This window comes from Mchenga conophoros, linkage group LG7 (genome assembly GCF_057382185.1).
Source record: "Mchenga conophoros isolate Kocher_MC1m ecotype Shallow Benthic linkage group LG7, M_conophoros_male_GT1.1, whole genome shotgun sequence".
Taxonomy (NCBI): domain Eukaryota; kingdom Metazoa; phylum Chordata; class Actinopteri; order Cichliformes; family Cichlidae; genus Mchenga; species Mchenga conophoros.
The window spans coordinates 51,348,690-51,367,033 of record NC_140532.1 but is presented as its reverse complement, the minus strand read 5'-3'; the positions used below and the strand labels follow the sequence as shown (position 1 = coordinate 51,367,033).

The 18,344-nt window shown below is 38.4% G+C and overlaps 1 protein-coding gene across 1 annotated transcript in view; it reads left to right on the top strand.

Moving 5' to 3' along the window:
* Nucleotides 1-17,090: 17,090 nt before the first annotated feature.
* LOC146571079 (carboxyl-terminal PDZ ligand of neuronal nitric oxide synthase protein) overlaps nt 17,091-18,344 on the top strand; it is a 52,421-nt gene continuing 51,167 nt past the window's right edge. The window contains exon 1 of the mRNA XM_085280043.1: nt 17,091-17,614. Within this exon, the coding sequence (XP_085136169.1) occupies nt 17,510-17,614 (105 nt within the window). The 5' untranslated portion in view covers nt 17,091-17,509. The remainder of the gene's footprint in view (nt 17,615-18,344) is intronic.

The following is an 18,344-nucleotide window of genomic DNA, read 5'->3' as shown; positions in this document are numbered from 1 at the left end:
TTACTGCAGCTAGGTAGAACCTTTTTCCTCTTTAAATTATTCAGCTGTGGTTGAATCTGGGCAGAACATCCTGCTCCTTCTGAAAGCTTCAAAAGACAAAGCATCTCTCTGTCTGAAGTGTGGAGTTAGGCAAGAAGATGAATACTGATGAAAGACTAAATTTTATAAAAAGATTTCTGTTATACGCTGGGGGTTTGGGGGTAATTTTGTTAAGTGTTAGAATGTTTTGGGGCACCTTTGATTGTGTTTTCTTAATAAAACAATTTCCCACTGACATTTTAAGATCCTTTCAGACAAATAAGCCTTACTTTGAATGATAATCTTGGAAAAAATGGCCCCTTTATGTTTTGAAAAACCAAATGAAAGCAAGTAAAATTTGTTTATTTTTCATGAAGTCCTCTCTGCCATTTTTTTTAAACTGCACAAACTCTGTTTGTGACAACTGTTTATTGAATTTCATTCAGTTTCAGTTTTATTTATACATCACCACATCACAAGATTCACCTCAAGGTGGTTGTAAGGTAATGATTCTGCAATAATACAGAGAAAACCCCAAAAACCAGACAACCCCCTTTGAGTTCCCACTTGGTGACAGTGGGAAGGAAAAACTCCCTTTTAACAGGAAGAAACCTCTGGCAGAATCAGGCTCAGGGAGCGGCGGGACAAAAGACACACTGTGTGCAGATGATTCATAGAAAGGTTTCAGTGTCACATAGATGATATTGATAGATATTACTGTTATCATTAAAAAGAGATTTCAGTGTTATCTCTTATGCTTCCGCTTTTTGTATTGTTACAAGCAAAAATATTTGGGCTTTTTAAAAAACATTTTTTATAATGCTATGTGTCATCCAACCCAATCAAACCACTGTGTTTGTAACTGTGGTTGATCTTGAGTGGTGGCCCTTTACAGTGGCAAGCTTTTGATATTTCTTATGCCCTGTCAACATGGATCAGTGTCTGCAGGTGAATGGAAATTGAAACCAGACTGTTGATCAACCACACTGAACTGAGTTAGAAGGAAATAACCTTGAGGATTTTATTAAAACATACAAGCTTAATTCTTTTCCCAGAAGAAACTAGCACTCCTATTTGATTTCATCAAGTATAGTTTCTCTTTCTTTTGCTTAGCCTACTGACTTTAATATTTCTATCACGAGCTTGCAGTAAAATCAAACTGCAATTTGTTTCCCCTTTTTTTGCTGTCATGTCGGACAAATCTAAATCACATATAATTTAAAAGCAGTGATCAAAGAAAAATTAAATGCTTCACATCTCAGTGTCACACCACAGAAATTAAGGATACTCCAGAGTTCCCTGTTTTTTTTTTACATTTTGCCATACACTATTGCTTTTTTATTAGTTTTCTTTGAATTATTTGTATCTAAAAACTCATGAAAAATAAACCCAGTCTGACTTGATTTACCAGCACTTCCCCTAAAGTATGCTGTATAATAAATTACCTATTTATTAACTACTATTTAAATTTCCTTTGTAGTGAGTCATTTCACAATACATCAGTATTACATTTTGCATTGCTTCCTGGAATGTGCAACACATAAATAATGCTATCTGTAAAACTGCTCTGAGAATTCTGAATAAAGTTCTCATGTTTGAACATGTGATTCTATTTTCTATTTTCTTCTGGCCACTGAAGAATTCATGTCTTTGCCTTGAGAAACTCTTGGGTAGTGTTTACAGCATGTTTTGACTCATTGTCCATTTGTATGATCAAGTATATCTCTGTACACATTAGAGTTCATCCTGCTACTCCCAGCAGCAGCTACATCATCAATGAAAAGCCATAACATAGCCTTCACCATGTCTAACAGACGATGTAGTATGCTTTGGATCATGAGCTCTTCTTTCCTTCTCCATATTTTTTTCTTTTCCAATCATTCTGATACAACTTCATCTTGGTTTCATCTATTCTAAATAATTTTTTCCAGAACAGTGCAGGCTGTTTTAGATGTTTTCTGGTATTATCTAGTCTGACACTCTTGGACTCAAGTGTAACTAGTGGTTTGCACCTTGTTCTATGCTTTCTGTATTTAAATTCATGATGGTGTCTTTGACAATGATACACCTACTCCCTCAAAAGTGTTTTTGATGTTGTGAAGCTGCAATCATCTACTTTAATACTTTTGTTAAATCCCTTTAATTAAAGCTGAACTTCAACCAGATCTTGACTGTTAGATGAGAAAAAACAGGCGCAAAATTTCAAAAAAGTATGGCCCTAAGCATATACATACATACAATGATGCTTCACTGCAAACCTGCTCCCATCACAAGCCTGTTTATGTCTTGTGTAATTATGTCTCCGCATGTTTTCATTATCTGAACTCTGTGATTTGTCACAGTCTGAGTCTTCTGTGTGGTTTATGTTTAATAACAGCTGTTAAAGTCAGATGACTAGACAAGGAGTTACCTGATGTGTTCTGCAGATTAGATAAGTGTGAAATAACACTAACACAGCCAGATGTAGATCAGCTGCACCGCATGTGGATAAGATCAAACAGGAATGTTTCCATTAGTCTATTACATCATTAATTGTGAGACCTTTTCATATTCACAATGACCAGATACTAAGATTACAGAAGAGCAGACAGTGGACAGAGATATTTACAAAGCAAATAAAAATGGCCTAAAGCACAGCTTGTAGCTCAGGTGGTAAACATGGATGCTCATTTAACTGCAGGTTAAATCCCAGAAATGATGTGGGCTTCATAGATAATTGGCAAACCTTCTGGAGGAAACCTGGTCTTGTTAGGAGAGACCGCATCCATCCCACTTTGGATGGAGCAGCTCTCATTTCTAGAAATATGGACAAATTTATTAAACCCCCCAAAATATGACTATCCAGAGTTGGGACCAGGAAGCAGAGTTGCAGTCTTACACGCCTCTCTGCAGCTTCTCTCCTCCTGCTACCCCCCCAAAAACCCATCTCCATAGAGACTGTGTCAGCTCCCAAACAGACAAAAAACAAACTAAAAACCAGCAACAAACAACTTAAACATAAACAATTACAAAGAAAGAACAATAAAGTATCCACATCTGAACCAAAGAGTAAAACAGTGAAATGTGGATTATTAAATATTAGGTCTCTCTCCTCCAAGTCTCTGTTAGTACATGACTTAATAATTGATCAACAAATTGATTTACTCTGCCTTACAGAAACCTGGTTGCAGCAGGATGATTATGTTAGTTTAAATGAATCAACACCCCCGAGTCATTCTAACTACCAGAAATCTCGAAGCACAGGCCAGGGGGGCGGTGTGGCAGCAATTTTTCACACCAGCCTATTAATTAATGAAAGACCAAGACAGACTTTTAATTCATTTGAAAGCCTGATGCTTAGCCTCGTCCACCCCAGCTGTAAAACTCAGAAACCAGTCTTACTTGTTATCATCTATCGTCCACCTGGGCCTTACACAGAGTTTCTGTCTGATTTCTCAGACTTTATATCTAATTTAGTTCTGAGCTCAGATAAAATAATTATTGTGGGTGATTTTAGAAACCAATTAGACTCAATTGGTTTCTCTCAAAATGTAAAAGAACCCACCCACCACTTTAATCACACTCTAGATCTTGTTTTAACATATGGCATAGAAACTGAACATTTAACAGTGTTTCCTGAAAACCCTCTCATGTCTGATCATTTCCTGATAACATTTACATTTACAATAATTGATTACACAGCGGTGGAGAGTAGACTTTATCAAAGTAGATGTCTTTCTGAAAGCGCTGTAACTAAGTTTAAGAATATAATCCACCCACTGTTATCATCTTCAATGCCCTGTACCAACATAGAGCAGAGCAGCTATCTGAACGCTACTCCAACAGAGGTCGATCATCTTGTTAATAATTTCACCTCCTCACTACGTACGACTCTGGATACTGTAGCTCCTGTGAAAACTAAGGTCTCTAATCAGAAGTATTTGACTCCGTGGTATAATTCTCAAACACGTACCCTAAAGCAGATGACTCGTAATCTGGAGAGGAAATGGCGTGTCACAAATTTAGAGGATCATCATTTAGCCTGGAGAAATAGTTTACTGCTTTATAAGAAAGCCCTCCGCAAAGCCAGAACATCTTACTATTCATCACTGATTGAAGAAAATAAGAACAACCCCAGGTTTCTCTTCAGCACTGTAGCCAGGCTGACAAAAAGTCAGAGCTCTTTTGAGCCAACCATCCCTTTAACATTAACTAGTAATGACTTCATGAACTTCTTCACAAATAAAATTTTTATCATTAGAGAAAAAATTACCAGTAATCATCCCACAGATGTAATATTATCTACAGCTACTCTTAGTACCATTGATGTTAAGTTAGACTCTTTTTCTCTAATTGATCTTTCTGAGTTAACTTCAATAATTACTTCCTCCAAACCATCAACGTGTCTTTTAGACCCCATTCCTACAAAACTGCTCAAAGAAGTCCTGCCATTAATTAATTCTTCGATCTTAAATATGATCAACCTATCTCTAATGATCGGCTATGTACCACAGGCCTTCAAGCTAGCTGCAGTTAAACCTTTACTCAAAAAGCCATCTCTAGACCCAGCAGTCTTAGCTAATTATAGGCCAATCTCCAACCTTCCTTTCATATCAAAAATCCTTGAAAGAGTAGTTGTCAAACAGCTAACAGATCATCTGCAGAGGAATGGTTTATTTGAAGAGTTTCAGTCAGGTTTCAGAGCTCATCACAGCACAGAAACAGCTTTAGTGAAGGTTACAAATGATCTTCTTATGGCCTCTGACAGTGGACTCATCTCTGTGCTTGTCCTGCTAGACCTTAGTGCAGCATTCGATACTGTCGACCATAATATCCTATTAGAGCGATTAGAACATGCTGTAGGTATTACAGGTACTGCACTGCAGTGGTTTGTATCATATCTATCTAATAGACTCCAATTTGTTCATGTAAATGGAGAGTCCTCTTCACACACTGAGGTTAATTATGGAGTTCCACAGGGTTCAGTGCTAGGACCAATTCTGTTTACATTATACATGCTTCCCTTAGGCAGCATCATTAGAAGACATAGCATACATTTTCACTGCTATGCAGATGACACCCAGCTCTATCTGTCCATGAAGCCAGATAACACACACCAATTAGTTAAACTGCAGGAATGTCTTAAAGACATAAAGACCTGGATGGCCGCTAACTTTCTGCTTCTTAATTCAGATAAAACTGAGGTTATTGTACTCGGCCCTGAAAAGCCTAGAAATATGGTATCTAACCAGATTCTTACTCTGGATGGCATTACCTTGGCCTCCAGTAACGCTGTGAGGAACCTTGGAGTCATTTTTGACCAGGACATGTCCTTCAATGCACATATTAAACAAATATGTAAGACTGCGTTCTTCCATTTGCGCAACATCTCTAAAATTAGAAATATCCTGTCTCAGAGTGACGCTGAAAAACTAGTTCATGCATTTATTACTTCCAGGCTGGACTACTGCAATTCATTATTATCAGGATGTCCAAAAAACTCACTGAAAAGCCTTCAGCTAATCCAAAATGCTGCAGCAAGAGTCCTGACAGGGACTAGAAAGAGAGAGCATATTTCTCCTGTTTTGGCTTCCCTTCATTGGCTTCCTGTTAAATCCAGAATTTAATTCAAAATCCTGCTCCTCACATACAAGGTCTTAAATAATCAGGCCCCATCTTATCTTAATGACCTTGTAGTACCATATCACCCTATTAGAGCACTTCGCTCTCGCTCTGCAGGCCTACTTGTTGTTCCTAGAGTATTTAAAAGTAGAATGGGAGGGAGAGCCTTCAGTTTTCAGGCCCCTCTTCTGTGGAACCAGCTTCCAGTTTGGATTCGGGAGACAGACACTATCTCTACTTTCAAGATTAGGCTTAAAACTTTCCTTTTTGCTAAAGTATATAGTTAGGGCTGGACCAGGTGACCCTGAATCCTCCCTTAGTTATGCTGCAATAGACATAGGCTGCCGGGGGATTCCCATGATGCATTGAGTTTTTCCTTTCCAGTCACCTTTCTCGCTCACTATGTATTAACAGACCTCTCTGCATTGAATCATATCTGTTATTAATCTCTGTCTCTCTTTCACAGCATGTCTTTTATCCTGTCTTCCTTCTCTCACCCCAACCGGTCGCAGCAGATGGCCGCCCCTCCCTGAGCCTGGTTCTGCCGGAGGTTTCTTCCTGTTAAAAGGGAGTTTTGAATGGCAGTTCACCCATGTCCCTTATGTCAGTCAGCCTATTCTCCAATCTCATCATTTAGCCTGATATATTCAAATAAGTTCAACAATATTTTTAAAAAAGAGGAAAAAGAAATAAGAGGCTTATGGGATCAATAACGTCATGGGATTTCTGCTGGATGCTTGGCAACCAATTAGCAATGATACAGACGTACACCATTTAAAGTCTACTAAAAATTTATGTGTTAATGCATTTCAGGGTCATTGGGGAGGTTGGACGAGACTGGATACACCCTGGACAGGTCACCAGTTTGCCACAGGGCTAACGCAGAGAGATAAAAAGCCATTCCCACACATCAATGGGCAATTTAGAAATAACCAATTAATCGAACCCCACTAATGGTATGTGTTTGGAAGCAAGCTGGAGTACTCAGAGACCAGACATGGGAGAAGTCTGTGAAGGTTCTCAGTCATCCAGGTCATTGTAGTCAAAGGAGCTTGCAAAGAAAAGCGTCTGGACTTCTTTAAGTTGCTTGAAGACGTTTCACCTCTCATCCGAGAAGCTTCTTCAGTTCTAAGGTCAAATGGTGGGGAGTCCCAGATTTAAAGAAGTCCAGACGCTTTTCTTTGCAAGCTCCTTTGACATGGGAGAAGCATGCAAGCACCACCAGATGGTGGATTCAAACCCAAGGACTTCTTGCTGTGAAGCAACAGTGCTAACCACCACACCACCCAGTAAATTTAGTAAACTTTTTTCTTTTAATATAATTTGGCTTTTTAATTTAATTTGGTTGATGATCCTATAATTCATGTTTTAAAATTAACTGTGTTTTAAGAATATTCATGGAATTGTATGATAAAAACTGTCCAACAATAAAATACAACAGAAAGCACAAATATTCACATAGACCATGGATCACTAAGGGTTTACAAAATGCATGTAAAAAGAAAAATACACTCTATAGGGAATTCCTAAAACAAAGAACAAAAGATGCTGAAAATAAATATAAAAAATACAAAAATAAGTTGACCAATATTATACGTGTATGTAGAAAGGAGAATTATAGTAAAATATTGAACAACAATAAACATAATATGAAGGGAATATGGGATGTTTTAAACGGTATCATTAAAAATAATTCTGGACAACAAAGTTATCCTCAATACTTTATCGACAATGGCAATATTATGGAAAACACTGCTGATAAGGTCAACAGCTTTAATCATTATTTTGTAAATATTGGACCAAAACTGGCAGAACAAATTCCTGAGTCACTGCCATCAGTAGACTGTAGTGAAAACCTGATTGATAGGAACCCTAACTCAATGTTCCTCACATCAGTGGAGGAAAAAGAAATAGTTGACATTGTACACATGTGTAAATATAAAACATCTACTGATTGTAATGATATTGACATGAAAATCATCAAGAAGGTCATTGAAGGAATTGTAGGACCTCTAACATATATTTGCAACTTATCATTTCAGACGGGAAAAGTGCCAAACAAAATGAAAATAGCTAAAGTTGTGCCGCTGTATAAAACCGGAGATAGACGCCACTTCACAAATTACAGGCCTGTTTCTTTACTACCACAATTCTCCAAAATCCTAGAAAACCTGTTTAATAAACGATTAGACAAATTCTTAGATAAATATAAATTACTCTCTGACAGTCAATATGGATTCAGATCAAAAAGATCAACATCTCTGGCATTAATCGAATCAATTAAGGAGATTACAAATGCTATAGATCAGAAACAGTATGCAGCTGGAGTATTTCTGGATCTCAAGAAAGCATTCGACACAATCAATCATGACATATTAATTAATAAACTGGAACGGTACGGGATCAGGGGGGTTGTACTGCACTGGGTGAAAAATTATTAAGTGACAGGAAACAATTTGTGAAGCTGGGTGTCCATTCCTCATCATGCTTGGACATTGCTTGTGGTGTTCCACAAGGCTCTGTACTGGGTCCAAAATTATTTATTATTTATATAAATGATATTTGTAAGGCATCTGATATATTAAAATTAGTATTATTTGCAGATGACACAAATATTTTTTGTTCCGGGGGGAATCTAAAGGAGCTGCTGGATACAATTACTTCAGAAATGTGCAAAATTAAAAAATGGTTTAACAGGAACAAACTATCGCTAAATCTAAGTAAAACTAAAATAATCTTATTTGGGAATTCCCTTAGAAATGCACAAGTGCAGATTCATTTAGGTGGTGTGGAAATTGAAAGAGTACTTGAACATAAGTTTCTTGGTGTGATTATAGATGATAAATTAAACCGGAAGTCTCATATAAATCATATACATAACAAAATTTCAAGAAGTGTTTCAATCTTGAGTAAAGTAAAACACATTCTGGACCACAAATCACTCCACATTCTCTATTGTTCCCTGATTGCACCGTATTTGAATTACTGTGCAGAGGTTTGGGGCAATACTTACAAATGTTCCCTATCATCAATCTTTCTATTACAAAAAAGGGCCATAAGGATAATCCATAAAACTGGTTACAGAGATCATACAAATCCACTATTCTTAAAATCAAAAATTCTAAAATTCACAGATCTGATTCATTTTCTCACTGCACAAATTATATATAAAGCAATAAATAACCTGCTTCCTGACAATATTCTAAAAATGTTTTCTAAAAGGGAACGGGGATACAATTTGAGGGGGGAATTAAATTTAAAACATCCTCGTATCCGTACAACATTAAAAAGTTTTTGCATCTCTGTGTGTGGAGTGAAGCTGTGGAACAGACTAAGTAAAGATATGAAGCAATATCCGAGCATGGCGCAGTTTAAAAAGCGATTTAAAGATATGGTTTTTACAGGGTACAGGGAAGAGGTAGAGATTTGATAGGGTGTTCTTGTCTAATATTTTCATGTGTGTGCGGGTGCACGGGTATGTTGGTATGGGTATATATATATTTGTAGGTTGTGTATCCTTTGAGGTGTTAATGGGGTTATTGAAAATGTGTATATGTGCGTATGTGTATATACGTATGTATGGATAGATAGAAACATATATGTATATATATATATAAAAATGAATAATAAAAAAAAATACACATGACATATAATGTAATTGCAAGGAGGTATTTATGTAGTCTATTGATTACTAGATAGTGGAAAAGGGGTGGGATTAAATACCGGTAAGCTTATGCTTCTTCCTGCTCCTTTTTGAACATGAAAGTTATTTGTAGTTGTGGTTGCTCGTTTTCCTTTTGTTTTGCTTTGTTCATTTGTCTCTTTTAATTCTATGTTGTTGTACTTTTTCAACATGTTCAAAATAAAGATTCAATCAATCAATCAATCAAAATAAAAACCCAGGCGTATGACAAGATGACTGCCAAGTGGCGAGACTTGAAGGGTTTTATCAGCTGTGGCTTCACATTTGTCACACAGACCTGAGAGAAGCAATGCTCATCTCAGCTAATGCTCAGTCAGAAAGAAAAGACGCATGTTTGACGTTATCAGTCAGAGCACACTGACCATCCAGCTCATTTTAATCTGACGTTTTGAGAATGCATCTTGTCTCACACGGACAGACTGATAGGCTGCGTAATAACCTGCAAAAGTATTAAAAAAACCACCACTCCGATAGCTGCTGCTACTGATGGAACTTTTCTGTCTAACTGGATGTCATTACCATAATAGCAAAGATACAATACTTTTAATTACACACTGTGTAGAGAGAGGAACACGATAGATAGAATGCAATAAAATGGAAGACACATGTTCACACGTGGTGAGCTGTAATGGAGAAAGGGCTAGTTTTAGTTGTGTTTAGTTTCAAGGTGTTCTGTGAATGACTGTAAATGATAACTAGGGCTACCTAAACTAACAATTCACACACCACGGTCACGCAAACACATGCGCTCAACGGCAGAACATTTACAACAGCCTCACAGCGCACACAGACTTATAGGACACACACACAAGCCACGCTTATTCATATTAGTGAATATACACACACATAGTCAGACTTATGGAGCCTCTCACCACACATTTTTTTTCTCTTTCTATTTACAAACAAGTGATGTTTCCACATTCTCTTTACCCGTCTAAAAGAAGCTCCCACCGTACATCATTAGACATACACACACAATTATGGGCACACTAAGGTTTGTCACATGGAATGTAAATGGAGCTGGCACCAGAGAAAAAAGGTTAAAGATATTTAACCAGCTTAAAAAACTACAGGCAGATGTTGTTTTATTACAAGAGACTCACAGGCCTGTCACAGGTTTAAACGAACTTAAAACACCTGAGTTTCCTAATATGTTTGCAGCCTGTTATAATTCTAGACAAAGGGGAGTAGCAATTTTAATACATAAAAACTGTAATTTTACAGTACTCGATACAGTTATAGATCCAGAGGGTAGATTCCTTATTATTAAATTATCAATATTTAACAAAAAGCTATGTAAGTATATATGGTCCAAATGTTGATGAACCCTCATTCTTCCACGGATTTTTAGTGCACTCTCTGAACACCTTGATTGCACACTTATTCTTCGAGGCGACCTCAACCTTGGACTAAATGAAGAAATTTAGTCCAAGGTTATTATAGTCTTCATATTTAGACTATAATGACACTCCCGGAACATCAGCATCTGTTCTATGGGAAGCAGGGAAAGCTGTGATGAGAGGTAAAATAATTTCTTTCTCATCACACAAAACGAAAGAAGAAAACAAAAATATTCAGGAACTAGAAAAAACCATCAAATCCTTAGAAGAAGCCTACGTGTGCGACCAAGATAAAGAAATAATGAACAAAATATGCAAAACAAAACTAGAATTAAATGAAAGTATTAATAAAAAAACACAATTCCAAAGACTTCGCTTGCAGAATTTTGAACACAGTAACAAATCAGGTCGATTTCTAGCTAACCAGTTAAAAATAAATAAAGAAAAAACAACTATATGTGCTGTTAAAGATTTATCTGAAAACACAATATATGACCCTGGAAGAATAAACAGCATTTTTAGGGATTTCTATGAAACTCTATATTCATCACAAATACACCCATTTAAAAATGAAATTGATCAGTTTCTTGACAACACAACTCTTCCAAAATTACTAGACAGTCAAGCAATGGAACTGGATTCACCACTGACGCCAAGTGAACTCCAGGAAGCCCTGATAAGCATGCCCAATAATAAGGCTCCAGGTCCAGACGGCTACCCTTCAGAATTCTACAAAGAATTCTGGACAATTCTGGCACCAGTATTCCACGGAATGTTGCAGGAAATCGAGGAAAATGGCAGACTACCACCAAATATGAATTCTGCAAACATTAGTCTCCTGCTAAAACCAGGCAAAGACCCTTTATTTCCCTCAAGCTATCGTCCAATATCCCTTATTAATGCAGACCTCAAAATAATCTGCAAAGCTCTCTCAAAAAGATTAGAGAAGATAACCCCCCTTTTAATTCATCCTGACCAAACTGGTTTCATAAAAGGTAGGCACTCATCAACAAATGCACGTAGATTACTTAATTTAATAGACTACTCATACAGTAAAAAAATTGAAACCACAATATTATCTCTAGATGCAGAAAAAGCGTTTGACAGAGTTAACTGGAAATTTTTATTTGCAACTTTACACAAATTTGGTTTTGGAAACTCTTTCATAAACCGGCTAAGAATATTATATAATTCCCCAACAGCTTGTGTCAGAACAAATGACCAGACATCCTCCAGCTTCTGTCTCCTGAGGGGCACCAGGCAGGGATGCCCACTCTCCCCCTCACTTTTTGCAATTTTTATCGAACCACTAGCAGCAGCATTTAGACAGGCTGCAACAATTAAGGGCATAAAATGTAAGAACATAGAACATAAAATCAGTCTCTATGCGGATGATGTGTTGCTTTTTCTCCAAAACTCACAAACCAACCTTTCTGAGGTAATCACTCTAATAAACTGGTTTTCAAGAGTTTCAGATTATTTCAATTAACTGGTCAAAATCTACAGTTCTTCCAATTATCTGCTCCTTCCATAATTCTTCTTCTGCCCCACTACAATCTGGAAATATTAAATATTTAGGTATTAATGTCTCTCCTAAGCTTTCAGACTTAACTAAATTAAACCACATCCCATTTCTAAAGAAAGTAGAAGGCGATCTGACTAGATGGAAATCTCTACCCATATCACTCATGGGAAGGGTCGCCACTATAAAAATGATGATCTTGCCAAAAATAAATTACTTATTTTTGATGATCCCTAACAAACCATCACAAGATTGGTTCAGATCTCTTGATTTGTATATTTCTAAATTCCTTTGGAAAGATAAACCCCCGCGTATCAGCTTAAAACCGCTACAAAGAACCAAGGATAGAGGAGGATTAGATCTGCCTAATTTTCAACAATATTTCTTAGCCAACAGGCTTCAGTACATCTCAGGATGGTTAAAACGTACCTTCTTAAATGAGCCCTGGCTAGATGTTGAACAGGCACTATGCAATAATCTAGAGATTTCTGACCTACCATTTATCAGCTCAAACATCAAAAGACATGAATGCTTTAAAAGCATCAACATCAGCTCTTCTCTGACAGCATGGTGGGAGTTTCTAAAAATAACGGAGTCTTCATTAATCCCATGCAAACGTACACCTATCTGGAACAACCCTGACATATTACAAAACAATAATATGATTAATTTTCCAGAATGGAGTTGTAAAGGAATTAAATACTTAGAACATATAGTAGAAGGAACAGACTTTATTCCATTTGACAGACTAGTTATACAATATGGGATCAACAAGAAAAGATTTTTAGAATATCAACAAATTAAATCCATAGTAAAAAAGAAATTTAATCCCAGTGAAGCCGAATTACAAACACCACCAAGTGTGGTACACTTTCTTACACTTAAATCCCCTAAATTATTGTCTAAAATATACAGAACACTTTCTAAAATAGATGAATCAATATCCATTCCTATTGCAAAGTGGGAAGCAGATTTGTCAGTTGGCTTAGACCAAAACTTCTGGTCTCAGATTTGCTTAAAAACCTTTAAATTGATTAGAAATCCCAGTCTGCAATTAATACAATACAAAATACTTCATAGAGTGCACTATACAGGTCATCGGATGTTCCAGATGGGCTTTACATCTTCCAACAACTGCTCACACTGTCAAGGCAATACACCAGACAATTACATCCACGCTCTTTGGTTCTGTCCACCAGTGCAGAAGTTTTGGCGCGAGATATGTGAAGACTTATCAAATTGTCTCAAATGTAAAATTCCAACCTCCCTTTAGTGTGCTTGTTGGGCAAATTGGATGATGTCACTACAGAAACTAATACAGTCCACATGGTTTTTACTGCCCTATGCATCACCAAGAAAACGGTCCTCATGAGCAGGAAAAATAAAAATAATCTTAATTCTAGCCAATATAGAAACCATCTAATAGATCACATTAGTCTCGAGACAGCCTCTACCACCACATTAGATCAATCCCTCTGGGCTCCTTTGATCGACTCCATCACCTAGCGGGGGTGGGGGGTCGTAGTTTGGTCCCGCCTTCGCCATTGTGGTTGATGTGGAGGTTGGGACGGCTTAGGGCGTCTGAAGAACCCCTAGGGACGTTATCCCTGGAGGGCTTAACCCAGGGGTTGTGGTCATAACTTGGTTAGTGGCTCTGGTTGCTCTTAGAGGGTGTTCTCCTTGTGGCTGCGTGCAGCAGGCCTGGGGGAGGGTCTGTGCTGGAGGACGTAGGGGGCCTCTGGATGTCTGGAGCCTGGATCTCCTCCATGCCTGCTTCATGCCCTGGGGGACGGGGCTATGGCTCTCTACATCCTCTAGCAGACCATTACATGGGGAAACCTTTTGAATACAAGCGCGCTGATCCACACAGGTGTGCACACGGGTGTTCACTGTTCATAGACATAAACTACACCTTTATTGGCTGCTATTTCCAAGCACATTGTGCGCTGTCAGTCCTGCTTGCTACACAACAACATTCAATATTTAGTATTTACTGCTGTTTACACTTAGCTACATTAACGTGATGGTGTTGTGTTTAGTATGTTGCTTTGTTTTGTTTTGTTTTTTTCTCTTCTTTTTCTCTCAACAGGTGATCCAGGAGATTTTTTTTCTCTTCTGTCTCTTTTTAAGTGCCCTTTCTCACTGTCCCTCTTCCCTTCTGTTTTTCTTTTCCTTCATCTTTCTTTCTCCCTTTCCTATCCCTCAGTCATGTCTGTCCCATCTGTAACAACTGAAAATAAAATAAATAATAACAACAAAGGTCGATCAAATGGACCAATACGGCAAGGCCATGATGATCCGTTTGGCAAAGTAAATCCATTAGGTATCCTTGTTGGTCTTCAGACAACAATTCTGACGGCTAAAGAACCAAAACACATACAGCACGGTGACTGCCAATTTAACTTATAAGAACCAGAGAAAAGTGTGAATACAATCAAAAGGATTTAGCTGCTAGCAGGTTATGCAGTTCATTGTGTCTGTATCAGGTGTGATCCAAACTCACCTTCTAAATGGCCAATAGGAATGCAGTATTTTTATCATTAATGGAAAAATTGCATTTTACTGTCTTTGATATTTCTTCAAAGTAGTTTTTTCCCCAAAAAATTTCCAGCTTAACCACAACCTCTATGGATTCTTTGCTTGGATCCCCCCCCCCCCCCCCCCCCCATCAGCACTGACCTTACATGGAGGTTTAATAGATGCTTAATGCCTGTTTGATGAATCAAGGTTAATTCTACCCATCTGTCACCAATTAATTAAAATGGCATTATGTGAGAAAAAAAGTGTTGTGTGTCACAAGACTTTCTTCTCTCACTTTTAAGCTCTTGCCCTTTAAGTGCCGATTTAGTGGGATTTAGTTGTGTCACCTGGCTTCCACTTTCTCACATTCATGCATATTCATTCATTCAGTCATTTGATTTACAAGGATTAGTCTCTATAGGTCTCTAGCTCTGCTGTCTCTGGAGAACAAGGCGACAAGTTCAAGAAAAAGAAGTTTACTTTTTCTTGAAAAACAGCTGGAAAAAAGGCAAAGTTACCTTTAAAATTCAGTAACTTATAGTAAACGGCCAGCAGAGGGCGATAGGACATAATTTCATTTGACGTCTGGAGGATTTAACTTAGTTTTTAACGCAGTAATTAATTATGTAATAGATTAGCGGCTACTACTAGTACTACAAAAGGATGGCTCTCTTTATTATTGATGCTTTAATGATACTGAACATGATGTTCCTCTTACAGACTGCTCACTGGGCTTAACGTTAATTTCTCAGGACGCTCTTATCAGCTGTCGGTAGCTGATAAGAGCACCCTGACAATTAACCCTCTATTCACTGTTTCTCACATCACGAAACCAAAAACTGATTTCCGGTATTTGTCATAAACAAAACAAAACAAAAAACGACAGAGTATATTTAAACTGGTGTAAATGACTTGATGGCTCACAATGTGTGAAACGTGTTAAATCTATTTATTAGGAATGATATGAGGCAGGGGCGATTCTAGGTTCAAACTTTTAGGGGGCCTCAGCTCCCACTCATAATGTCACGTTATTAATATTAATGTAATATGCTGTTTCCAAATGTAATCAGTCCTTTTCACATTTGCAAACCTCAATTCAATTCATTGACATTAAAAATGTTTTTTTAAAGAGTCGTCTGGCCAAGAGGGCATCAGAGTTTGCAACAAATATAACACTGCTGTTCTATAATGTGACCAAAAAGGATTGGGCTGATTATAATGTAGGTGCAATAAGCCATACATTGTGTAAAATGACATGCCACTGTGCAACCATCAAAAACTATCATGCAGGCATGCAAAGGGGGCTCACTGAGCTCGTCTTATAACAGACTCACAGAGGCTCTGGTTAGAAAACTCAAAGGGCTGATGAAAACGAAGGGCTGATGTGTGTGAATCCCAGCCATTTAATCAGCAGCATGAGCTGATCAGACCTGAAAAGTGTCTTTAATGTGGAGAAAAACAGCCCAGGGCTCATGGTCCAACAGAGCCACTGGATGATGAAATAAGAAATAAGCGGATATATGGCATGAGGGTTTTGAGTGGTCTGATGGTTTTCCAAACTGTATCAGTCATACTTTTAAGTGGGGTTTCATTCAATGCATGATATTTAACAGAACTTTTGTGCAAGTGGATCTATTCTATAGCCTACATCAAGTGTGTCAAACATAAGGCCCAGGGACCAAAATCTGCTCAGCAAAGACTGAAATCTGGCCCACTGGATGATTTTGGAAAGTGTGAAGGAGGGCACACGTTTTGGACTTTTAGGTAAGTTTTACAAGCCAAGCCATCCATACTACACCAGAGTAAATAAGCAATAAATAGACATGGGTTTTTAAAATGTTTACAATAGAAATTTCGTTTATTTTAACAAAGAGTCCACAGTAAGTTCCTTGAAATTTAGTTGCGAAGACTCGCGAAGACTGCGAAGATTTTTTTCATTTATTACATTAGCATTTCTTTATCATGTAGAAGACACCTGCTGCGAATATTATCAGTCAAATTCAATGACCGCTGAGAAGCGGGTGTAGAAGAACTGAGAAATACAGATGAAATCTCACCTTTTTCCCCCTTAAGATATCTCTGGCATTAAACGCATAATTGAACTTCTTCACACTGACAGAACGTGCAGTCTCGCTGGTTCGACCCACTTAAGATCAAAATGTAAATGTGAGTAAATGTGATCCAGATGTGATTAGCAGCTAATTACAGTTTTATTTCCACAGCAGACCCACCTTCGGTTTCCAAAGGTTTCTAAGGTTCATGTCCCCAGGGGAGGACCAACTTAGTCGTCGGCCTTCCTCCCAGCTCCTGGGTTGCGTCATGCTTGGGGACTTCACTCCAGTGAGGGACCTGCTTTGTGCTTTGTGGAGAGAGAGAGAGAGAGAGAGAGAGAGAGAGAGAGCGGCGTTCCCACCAACAGGACGGGATTCAAAAAAAGGGGGAAAAAAGCACAGCCAGCAGGCAACATCACCTGCAGAGCGAAACAGCGTTGGATTTCCCCGGTGGGAAACAGACATCCGTGTTGTTTTCCTGTATGTCAGAGGCTTACTGCGTGTAGAAGAATTCGCTCAAGTGTCTTTTCGGTGTTTTGTATCAGGAAAAAAAAGAGGCGCGCAGTTTTGTCCTTCTTGAGGACCCGGGACCTTGTTGACGCTCGGAGCGGGTACGATGGACCGCGTTTCCGCCGGGAATTCGCTCTTGGAGCCGGGCCGTGCGCACACATGGGGACTGTAGCGCTTCCAGCCCGGTTTGTTTAGCGGTTGAACCGTGTTTACTGTGCCGGGAGAGGAGGTCAGGAAAGCCGCGATGCCCACCAGGAACAGGTACAACCTGGTGGATGATGTGGCGGACTCGAGGGTGCCGCTCCACAACGAGGAAGCTTACCAGCACGGGATATATTTCCAAGCAAAGGTGAAGTCCGGAGAGAGCCCGAACCTCCTTAATATGCAGTGTTTTCAGAGTTACATGAGCCTGCTGTGTGCTGCTGGAGCGGCAGGTGCACTGGGCTGAAGTTTGAACACATGGTAGCTTTGCCTGCAGGTCCTCAACCTCACACATTTATTAGTGCACGCATACATCTAAAGTCTAAAATGTTAAAGACGGGACTCAGAGCAGATGTGGGATGACTCAATCGTCTAAAAGCCGATAAAGATAGATGATCATTTTTGATGCTTTGAGTGCATTTGGGAGCTTTTCCCAACTTGCTGAATTATTAAGGTGATCGCGAAGAAACCAGACAGTATTCAGCTTTAATGATTGCTTTTATAGTGGAGATGCAGCTCGTGATTGCTTTCATCATTGGTTGCTTTTTTTTTTTTTTTAAGATTATTTCCAATAATAGCAGTAATGGTTTGCAATAGATGCGAACAGATAATTAAAACAAAATCTGTTTTCTTAGATGTGGAAGTGATGTTAGATCCCGCTGTTTTTGTCAGATTAACAGTGCAGGACTTCAAAAGTTTCGGTTTCCGTTTATGTGAAACAGGAAAAGAAGCTGAAAATAGCAAATATCTGGCACTTTGCACAAAGTCATATTGATGGACCAATCGCTGTGTGAGTCATAGGCACATGCGTCTTTAACTGTATTCTGAGTCTGTTTGTTGTTCCGTTTGATCAGCAAACCGAAAGGGTTAAAAAAAAA